We start from the raw sequence: 10,526 nt of genomic DNA, 5'->3' as shown, positions 1-10,526 counted from the left end.
TCTGGAGGTATGACGGATGGTTTCTCTATTTATAGAAATTTATGGCGGTGAAAATAGGTCGGTTTCATGGGTCCCACAAGCCCATGCGGCGCGATCACTCCCCCCTGACCACACCACAAGCCCAGGTTAACGGACCCTCTTGACGTCTCCCGAAGCTTCCAATGTTTCTTCCCCCAAAAAATCATGTTAAATCAACAACGTATTTTGACCTCCGTAGATATTGATTTCCCGTGAAACAAAAAACAAACAGAAAACAAAAACTGACACTGGATACTAAGTTAATATGTTAGTCTAGAAAAACAATAAAATGATGTAAAAGTATAATAAAAGTATATAGAAATGATAATGGGCAACGCCGAGTATTTTCTAACACACTTTAGGGAAAAAACGTGTATGTGAATGGGCAACACGACGGTCCGTCTATACCCGCATCAAATCCACAAGTGAAGTATAGCAGTGGCCGTGTGTAATAGCTCCTATAACACACACAAACATGAGTTGCTTTATTGGCTAGCCTAATAAATTTCACAATTTTTCTTTAAAGTTTTGACTTAATAAAAATATTTGGTCTTCCCTAAAAATCTGCAAAAATATATCTTAAAAATGAAAATATTCAGAAGTTTGATTTTTCATCCTATTTATAAAATATTAACATTTCAAAAATAGAGGTTTATTTGTTTCAAAAAAATTCACATATTTGAAAAAAAATCATGTTCATGTTACAAAACAAGTTTCCAGAAAACTTCATATACAGCTAGATCCATAATTATACACTTTCATACAAATGTTGACTATCCCCCCCAAGAAAGTGAAACTATGAAGTAAATATAAGCAGAAAGAAGGAAAATAGAAAAAAAATCCGGATAAAAAGTGATACAGAAAACTCCGGAAAAATGTCGCTACATTGGCCGGCCCAATACATTTCACAATTTTTCTTACATGTTTTGATTTAATAAAAATATTTGGTCTTTCCTACAAAGTAACAAATATATATCCTAAAAAGAGAAATACTCATAAGTACTATAAAAATGTTCATGTGTACAAAGAAGACGTTCATTTATTTCAGAAAGTGTTCACACATTTGATTTTTTAATGTTCTTTAAAAATGGTTTTCCAAAAAGTGAAACTATAAAGTAAATAATAACGAAAATAATAAATAAATGAGAAGAAAAGAAAACCGGATAGAGGTTCTTTTGGGATAAAAAGGACATAGAAAACCCCGAAAAATGTTGTTACATGGGCCGGCCCATGTAGGAGTACTAAGCTTTATGGCAAACTAATTAATCTTTGCGGGCTAGGAGATAGAGATTCCTATTTGTCGGCCCAACCGACGGGAGCCGGCAGCGTCGTCGCCCCGTTCGCGCCAGAAAAGGAAAAAAACGCAATCGATTCGGGACTTCAATTCGTTGGCGCGCGCCAGCTTGCCCGCCCGCCATTGCTTCACCCGTTTCCTTTCCCTCCACGCTCTCACTCCAATTCCATTCGTTTTCCCTCCCTCCCTCCTCCAAATTCAGCAACAAAAACCGCCGAGACGCACACAGAGGGAGAGATAGAGATAGAAAGACGATCCAAAAGAAGGAGAGATCGAGATCTAGGATTCTTACCGGCCGTTGCTAGCCATGGCGCCGCCGAAGCCGAGCTCTCCTCCCAACCCCAACCCCAACCCCAGCCCCAACTCCTCCTCCGACGCCGACAAGGCCAGGGGCAAGACGAAGGTGACGCCCCTGCAGGTCGCCTTCCTCGTCGAGCGCTACCTCGCCGACAATGGCTTCTCGGCCTCCCTCGCCGCCTTCCGCTCCGACGCCGCCCACCTCTTCGCCAAGACCAGCAACAACATCGTTCCCCCCAAGGGCCTCCTCCCTCTCGCCGACATCCTCCACGACTACATCTCCCTCAAGGAGTCACGCCTCGCCGTCGACTCCGCCATGCAGGCCATGCAGACCCTCGTCTCCACCTACTACCATTCCGGCCCATCCGCTCATCTCGCGGCGCCGCCCTCCTCGCCACCGCTCGTCCCGCCCTTCTTCGTCGGCCCCACCACCTCTTCTCCCCCGCACCCACCCATGGTGGCCATTCCCCCGCCTCCTACAGGTACCTTCGCTCTTTCACCCTGTGCATCCCACTTGTTCGACGTTATGCGTGCTAGTCTATGCGATTGTTATTTTCTACTAGACTCCAACCCCTTGTTTGCTTGCATCTGATTTATCTTTTAGGGGAGAATTTTGAACTTCCCTTTGACTTGCAAGCCCATGGTTTGGAAATTGTCTACTGTCATAAGTTGTAATTCTTGCCTAAATTTTTGTTTAGTTTCTGAACTGCACTGTTAGATATAGTTTGGGCCACAAACATACCAGTTACATGGATAGTAGATGGCTTGTCAATTGGTTACAGTTTTTAGAATTGGACTGTGTGCATTAGTATTTTTTTTCCTGAATATGCGTGTAGTGTATCATTACACTAATAGAGAGTTGAGAAAATACAGATGCCAATAACCTCCTCCCAAATATGACTAGGCAAACACATTGTATTTCCATTTGAAAAACTGGCAAATGCAGTATTTCTCCTCCAACTGCCATCCACATGCAGCCTAGTCATGTTCTATTAAGTGTAGCTTTTGCCATCCATACATTGTACATTAGATTTCAGTTTATCACCTGGTGGCTGGTGCTATTATTCATCTTGAAATTAACAAGGTCCCTTTTCTGTTATTATTGCAGGCTCCTCTGGATATGCTACGCCTATGATACACTACACCCAGTCATCCTCCTCGCTTGTTGTTCAGAATTCTTCAAATGCCAACAACATGTCCACCCCAGCAGCCAGTTCTTTGCCTACAAAAAAAAGAAAGGCAGCCAAGCCTGCTGCAAAAACTACTTCAGCCTCCAAGAGAATATGTGCTGCACCGTCTACAAGCTTGAACCCAAAAGGTACGTTTTAAAAAGTACTAGCATAACTTGACAGTCATTTCCTGCAGCATCACCAGTTATTGACTTACTGTCCTAATGCCAGGTACAAGTGCAGCCTCTCAACTGCAAACTGCACAGCCAAGTTCAGCTGAACATTCAGTGGTTGCAAAACTACCGGCCCAAGCCTCATCAGTTGCAAAAAGCTTATTCACCCCACTCCAGTCTCAAGTCAGTTCTTCTCCTTATACAGCTCAACTAAGCTATCCCATGGGAAATGAACTTGCTTCTTGTCAATCACAAAGGCCATCATCTGTGGTTCCAAATGCTCACGCCCAACAGGAGATTGCTTCCTCTCAATACTCTATAGTTTCTTCCAAGAGACTAATAGTCAGTCCTATGAAAGGGGGCACCTATTATTCTGTCGAGAGGAGTTGCCATGTCAGCTCCCCCTTAAAATCAAGCACCCAGAGATCATCAAAAAGGGAACATGTGAAAGGGAGGTTAGATTTTGACAGTTCAGATGCAAGGCCAGTTTCAGCTGAACATGTTTCTGAGAAGCCCTCTAGCTCTACCTATAATGGAGAGAAGCAAGATGACTTTGACATTGATTTCGCAAACTTTGATCTATTTGAAGGCGACTTCTCATTTTCGGAACTATTGCTTGACTTCGATCTTGACAATGAAGGCCTTCAATGTGAGAATCCTTCCACAAATGCTGAAGTTCAAAGGTATGCTACTGTGTTCTGATTGGATGCCTTTGGTTTTTTGTCCTTGGTGATTCTATAAATGCTAAGATGGTTCTGTTGTGTAAATTGAATGATTACAGACTACAGCCCACTGTGAAGAGTAACAACATGACTGCCGATCCAGCTTTTCCAGATCCAATGAAGCCAATGTCAGCAGATCCCACTGAAGACATCAATTCACAAGGTTAGAGAAAGCTCTAATAATATGCTGCACTGTCTTGATTTTGTTCATCCTTTCATCACTTTTTTGTAACAAATCTTCCATGCATACCTGTTTGTGCAGGAGCTACATCTGTTACTTCTGTCAGAGCTATTACTAAGAGGATAAAGATTGTTAGCCCTGGTATGCCTATAACCTCTACCTATCATGCTTCTCATGTACAACAGGTTTTAAAGTTATCTAATATGCTAGCTGTATTTGTTTGCAGTTAAGGGCCGCTCAGCTTCTTAGCATGGTGAATAGAACTGAACATCACAAAGAGCAGATGTCCTCTGGATATGACCACTAACTGAGATGATCTAGATGGCTAGCTAATTTGATGCTACATGCTGTTTTGACCAACTGTGCCGCACAGAGGAGTTCTTTCAGCATTACACATGGCTTTCTGATGGCAAGCTTGTGCTGTTTTGTTCCTTTTTGCATTTAGTATTTAACTGCCTTCATGTATAGCTGATATTGAATTGCAAGTGTTTCTCTTGACATTAATGTTATCGGGTCAGAAGTTTGCTATATTAAACCTGTGATGGTATTTTCCATGGTTTGCATCAAGCTTTTGGTGCTCCTAAAATGTATGTTTGCTCGAGTGAATTAGAGCATAAAGTGCACTACTGATGCATCAGTTATAGCTAATGCAGATGTGATGTTCTTGAGCCAATATAGAAGTGGGCAGAATCGTAGGTATTTGTGCTGGCTGGTCCTATAAAAAAAGTTGCTAAATATATGGGTTATTACTAGTTTACTACTTTGGAAGACTAATACACACTGTTGTGATGTCATTACACAGATTTGATAAATTTGTTTGCCTTCTTCGTTCGTGCTCATCTCTTGCATCATGTAAATTTCTATGGTTTCCACACTCTCTCCTTATGTGGATGGTTCCCTCTGATTTTCCTGTTGGGGTTCAAATTATTGGCTTCGTAGATACTTATGGCTTCCAGCTGAGAGTAAGAGAGGGAGATACAGTTCTAAGATGAGAATTTTCAACCAACAAGCTTAAAACTAGAAAACAGGTGTCCAGATGAAAAGCATATGGGGTGGGGAGAGACACGTATGGATTGGTTATATCAGAATATCGTACATGATTGATATTTTGATAATATGAAGATCCTACATAATGTTGTCTGTTAAAGTGAATAGAGAAGATAAACATAGCAAAAATACCAGTGGTACCATCTCGGAGCCAGCTCCAGAATGTCAGCAAACGGCAGAATATGTCTTCGAGAAAATGGCTTGAGTAGACATCCTAAAGGATCGCATGATCCTTTCTTACCACTGAGGAAGAATGGATCAATGCGATCCCTTTGGATGCATTCTTGAGCCACTTATGTAGAAAGGAGTGGAGTCTGGAACCTTTGTCATCAGAGAATTGAGATGGAAGGTACTTATAGATTCTCTCCCTCCCGTGGGCACTTGGGCATGTGTTTATCATGTCCAACGGCTGGTGATAGTTCTTACTGTGAAAATATGAAGCCCAATGTATATTTTTTGGAATATTTGAGTGCCAAAATATAAGGAAATATGTAACTAAATAATGGCTTTCTGTTTTCACTCTTCTTTTGGCTACTTCATCCTGTCAACACACTTTTTTTTTCCACATGTTCTTAATTATTTGACTGATCTTTCTACATTGAATTGTTTTAGATGTAGATATCATGTTTTGTCCTGTCAACAACACATTTGGAGTGGTCTTAGGATTTTTGTAAGCTTTGTATGGTCGTACCACAACAAAAATCTTAACCTGTTTTCCAAGTAACGATGTTTCAGTGGCTGATAGGATCCATTACTACTGTTTCTTGCTTCCTGAATTTCCACCGAGGCAGGAAATATTTGGTGGGGAGTAGAATCTTCCTGGACAAGGACCTCTCTGCTCTGGAGCAGCGATATGGGTCATACCGGCATATAGTCTCATTATCTGTACCGTCCAAATGACCAGATTGGTAGGTAGGCAGAGCATTGAATAGAGCATGTGCGAGCGCCAGATATTCTAGTATACTGGAGATGGCTGTACATGAGAGCGTCTTTGGACCAGGGTAGATCGTATGTACTGGAGGTCCCAAGGGGCGGGATGGTGCAGTTTGACGGATGGACCGCTGGTACAGGACCTGCATCCGTCATGTACCGTGGCCCAGAATTTTTCCTCTGTCTACACACAACCGCACAGAGTCCCTAGCACGCGGCTACATCGGCATCTGTTGCGACGATGGGCGGCCCTGTTTGCTCACCGCCGGCGTCTTTGCTCATCCGTTCACAATTGCAGGTTTGTAGCGGAGGATCAGCAATGTAGTGTCTGCGAGAATAGTCTGTGGCGCACTGAACTAGCCCGTGGGAATAGTCCATGGCAGCGCACTGTAGTGGGGCCACCGCCTCAGACGACAGAGACAGCAGGGACAGCGTGACGACGAAGTCCGGGGAGTCTGCTATTAAGCCAGATCCACGAGCGCCCCGGGTGATTAAATGTACTTCCTCTGAAAATGCTGAACTGAAACCGTGTGAAGCTGAAGACAGTGACAAATTTTCCGTTTTCTGTAGTCTGGTGCTACAGCTTAGTAGATTTAGCATTGCTGTCGTTCATAATGATGCAACGAATGAACAACATAAGCAAGTACCTGGTTTAGTACTAGCAATTTCCTGGAGCAAAGAGCAAACAGTAAGGCTCGTTTAGAATTACAAACATAGAACAATTATATTGAACTGGATATATGTACAACACATGAAAATTCAGTAAATCAACATGAGAATTGGTGGTAATTTTTCACCATTATAGCTGCATTTCGTACATCAGTTTCCCAAATGCCACCTGGCGCGTGGGAAAGTGCAGCATGTTGAGAGTTATGCAGAAACACAAATTCATTCTCTGCTATAGGATATGACTGAAACTTTAAGTGTCACAGCTAAACTCAATTCCTCTACTCACTGCAAAACAATCATCGCATATGTGTACGACGCTTAATCTAAGGTAAACGCAGTTGGCAACATAATAGGAGCCCAAACACATTAACTGCATCTTTGTTCAAGCAGTTTCTGAATTTTAGACAGCGAGACCAGCCCAAAATAGATTTCCTACTGTCAGGAGAATGGAGCAAGTTTAGCTAGCAGAAATAGAAGAACTACTGGGTTTTCCAGAACCCCTATCTTATTGCAAGAAAATTGGGATTCACATGGCCAAGGCAACAACAAGCGAACCGTGAAGCAACAGTCAGGAGTCCTGCTCTGGTCTTTCTCTACACTGCATCGACATCGCGTACCGCACCTCCGCATGGGCTGAATTAGCAAAAACATCGAAGCAGTTAGACATACATCATGTCACAGGTACTGCAACAGGTTAATGAAAATATCAAGAAGAAAGCTGAAGTCCAAAAACGCAAAACAATGTAATACATAGAAAAAGCTAGCTTTCATATAGTGTTGTGGGATACAGCCTGAATTTTGTCCACACATTAATCGAAACAATTACAGTAGGCTAAATAGTAGAAATTGGTATCTTCTCTGTGAAGTTTAAATGAGCAGGCTGAAGTGATTTGGGCTTCTGAAGTTGCAAAGTCTTCTACTAGCAACATATAGTATTAAACTGAAAAACTGAATTGTCTGAATTAAAAACCAAACACCAACTAGCTTCAGACAACCTTCTAGCGTCTGCCCATAAATCCAGCAGGCACAATGTCGTGCCTCTAGTGTTGCAATCATGAAGATAGTTGATGTACAAAACCTGAAAGCAATGTAATGTGCATGCAGAAACTAATTTCTCTGTAGTGTTTGTGGGATACAACATGAATTTTCTTTCTGAATTACAATTGCCTAAATAATATAGAAATCGATATCTTCTATGTGAAGCTGAATTTATATGACTGGACTGGTTTGAGTTTTCAAGTTCCAAGACTGGGAATATGTAACCAACTAAGCATCAGGCTACACAGACAGATTAATCCAATCCAACAGCCACAATGCAAGCACAAAAGTTCAAAGAATTGCCAAGTCCTAACTGAAACCGTTCCAGTGAACAATTTCAGTACACCGTTTTCCAGCACAAGCTGATCAGTACTCCATTAAAACAGAACCCAAAAGATCTTATCAATGCAGCAAATAATACATATATCTTGCAAATAATTTTCTGGGCCTCTCTCACCTGGTGTCCCGGTCACGAAGACGACGATGTGGCTGTCTCGGCCGCTGCGGGACAGGTCAACGAGCCTGCGCTCCGCTCGAGTGTGCGTTGCTCTGTACATCACATTCTTCTCCACCTCTTCTACTCGGTAAGCACCTGCTTCGTACAAAGGGCCACCCTGAGTTCATGGAGCATTGCCCAGACTGCAAGAACGAAAAAAAACGTAATGAGCCCGCATCATTTGTAGCAGTCCAGATCCAGGATTGGACTCAAGATCTTACACTGCAAAGGATACACTTGTAGTACTGATTGCCGGGTCTTTTCCCACCGGCGGATATTTGGCTAAACACTTGCCTGCCGCATCGAGGTCATAGGATTAAGGAAAGAAGATCCATGTTCACGGCTTGGGGGTGGAGGAGCAAGAGGCCGCCATTGCGGCGGTGCGCTAAAAAGGAACAGTGCGAGGGGGAGAGGAATGTGGAAGGACAACTGCCTGTGCAGCTGTATGTGAGAACAGAGATGAATTTCGTTGGGCAGAAGCAGAACGACTCATGCCTAGGGTCGAGCGGACCATGTGCGACAGGACTCCGGTCAAGAAAAGATTAGGAACGGCAAGACCGTAGAAGACCACTGGGCCACAGCAGTAATGAACAACAGACAAGAAGCACCGGCACTGTTCAATATTGATGTGAGGAAACGCAATACAACATGCAATACAACGGTGCACACTGATCCCTAGTTTTTTTTTTTTTTTTTCAAAAAGGGGAATCTCCCCGGCCTCTGCATCAGAATGATGCATACGGCCATCTTATTAACGAAATAAAAGGTTCCAACAAGGTTTCAAAGTCTCCAACTGAAAAGTAATCAAAAGGCAGCTCACACAGAGCTAAAGAGGCTGGACACACAGACTAGCCAAGATAAGACGCCACAACCGGCTGGCTAAAGATAGATAGGGAAACTAATTGCCTATCCTATTACATGACCGCCATCCAAACCGGTTGAAGATATCCCGAGCTACCATCTCCCAGCGATAGATCCAGTAACCAAATGCTCCCTGGCCTCCATCGGAGTGAGTAGCGACCATGAACGGATCACGGCTGTGGCTCGGAAAATAACCTGCAAAAAGTGAATACGTGATGTTCTGTTAAAAACCAAATCATTTCTGCAAGTCCAGATAGTCCACAACAAAGCGCAAACTCCAACACGAATATGTCTCGCTAATTTAGGCTCAATCCCAGTGAGCCATGTCCCAAATAACGTAGTGACAGAATTCGGTGGAGTAATATTAAAAGCAATGTGAACCGTCCGCCAAAGTACTCTGGCAAACGGGCAATCAAAAAGAGATGTTTGATCGTCTCGTCCCGATCACAGAAGCTACACCTCGTAGGTCCTGTCCAATTACGCTTAATCAAGTTATCCTTGGTTAAAATAACCTGTTTATGGATAAACCACATAAACACTTTTATTTTCAAAGGAACTTTGACAGCCCAAACATGCTTGGAGGTAGGAATGGAGCTCGAATTAATTACATCAATATACATTGATTTAACCGTGAATACTCCAGACCTAGTCAGTTTCCAGCGTAATTCATCGGGTTGTTGAGAAAGATGGACATCCATTAGTCTCCGAACTAGACGGAGCCAATCTTCCCAACGATTGCCCACTAACGACCGTCTGAACTGAATATTAAGGGGGATGGATTGAAACACCGTAGCAACGAACACCTCACGTCGTTGAACAATGCGATATAAAGACGGATATTGAATGGCCAAGGGTGTCTCGCCGAGCCAAGTATCCTCCCAGAAGCGTGTACTAGCGCCATTGCCAATAACAACCTTTGTCCTATTAAACAGAGATTGTTTGACTTTCATCAGGCCTTTCCAGAAAGGCGAGTCAGTTGGCCTGACTGTGACCTGGGACAAGGACTTTGTCTGTAGGTACTTGCTGCGAAGGATTTGGGCCCACATGGTACCATATGGTAGTACGAGGTCCTCATAACGTCTCCGATAATGCTACCATATGGTAGTACGACCCACATTGAATTTTCGTCTCTGCTCTGCTTTGCTACTTTCATCGTGTACATTTAATTTTGTGGACACACTGAAGCAGAATAAAACAGTATGATTTGAAGTGAAGGATTGGGTCAAGGATGGATCCCGATGGCTCTGGCGACGCTCAGGGCTACCCGGCGGCTCCGCCGCTGCCCCAGCCCCCGTCCCCTCCCTCGGCCCCCAGCCGCTCGCTGGTGCCCTCCCCGCCCGCACCGCCGTCGACTCCCCCCGCCGCCCCGTCGCGCGTGGTCTGGGCGGACCTCGCTGAGGCCGACGACCTCGCCGCGGGGCGCCCCATCGTTTGCCGCGACCGCGTCCCTCCCAAGGCTCCTGCCCGGCCGCCTCGGTCTGATCCTGCCGGTGGCCTTACTCCCAGGGGTGGGAGTTCGGCCGCCCGCGGGGCTGCCCGGCGCCGGCGCCAGCCCTCGGGCGCGTTTCAGTCGGCGGCGGAGCAAGGTGCCCCCTTGGGCTCGGGTTCTCGCCCTCGGGGGCGCCGCTTCG

The 10,526-nt window shown here is 44.3% G+C and overlaps 1 protein-coding gene and 1 long non-coding RNA gene across 2 annotated transcripts; one reads left to right on the top strand and one right to left on the bottom strand.

The window, feature by feature from the left end:
- The first annotated feature begins 1,475 nt into the window (after positions 1-1,475).
- On the top strand, positions 1,476-4,421 carry LOC123052994 (pollen-specific leucine-rich repeat extensin-like protein 2). The gene is made up of 6 exons (XM_044476364.1): positions 1,476-2,091; positions 2,718-2,927; positions 3,010-3,634; positions 3,733-3,836; positions 3,936-3,995; positions 4,081-4,421. Exons 1-6 carry the CDS (start codon positions 1,620-1,622, stop codon positions 4,101-4,103), a joined length of 1,494 nt encoding a protein of 497 aa, XP_044332299.1. The 5' UTR covers positions 1,476-1,619; the 3' UTR covers positions 4,104-4,421.
- A 2,032-nt stretch (positions 4,422-6,453) lies between these two features.
- LOC123052995 (uncharacterized) lies at positions 6,454-8,539 on the bottom strand. Its single transcript, XR_006425244.1, has 3 exons — positions 8,256-8,539; positions 7,996-8,177; positions 6,454-7,133 (listed from the first exon to the last, which is right to left on the bottom strand). It is a non-coding gene; the product is annotated as an uncharacterized lncRNA (long non-coding RNA).
- Between the last annotated feature and the right edge of the window lie 1,987 nt (positions 8,540-10,526).

Source organism: Triticum aestivum, chromosome 2D (assembly GCF_018294505.1).
Source record: "Triticum aestivum cultivar Chinese Spring chromosome 2D, IWGSC CS RefSeq v2.1, whole genome shotgun sequence".
In the NCBI taxonomy this organism is placed as follows: Eukaryota; Viridiplantae; Streptophyta; class Magnoliopsida; order Poales; family Poaceae; genus Triticum; species Triticum aestivum.
The sequence above is the reverse complement of the archived record's forward strand: the minus strand, read 5'-3'. Positions and strand labels throughout refer to the sequence as shown.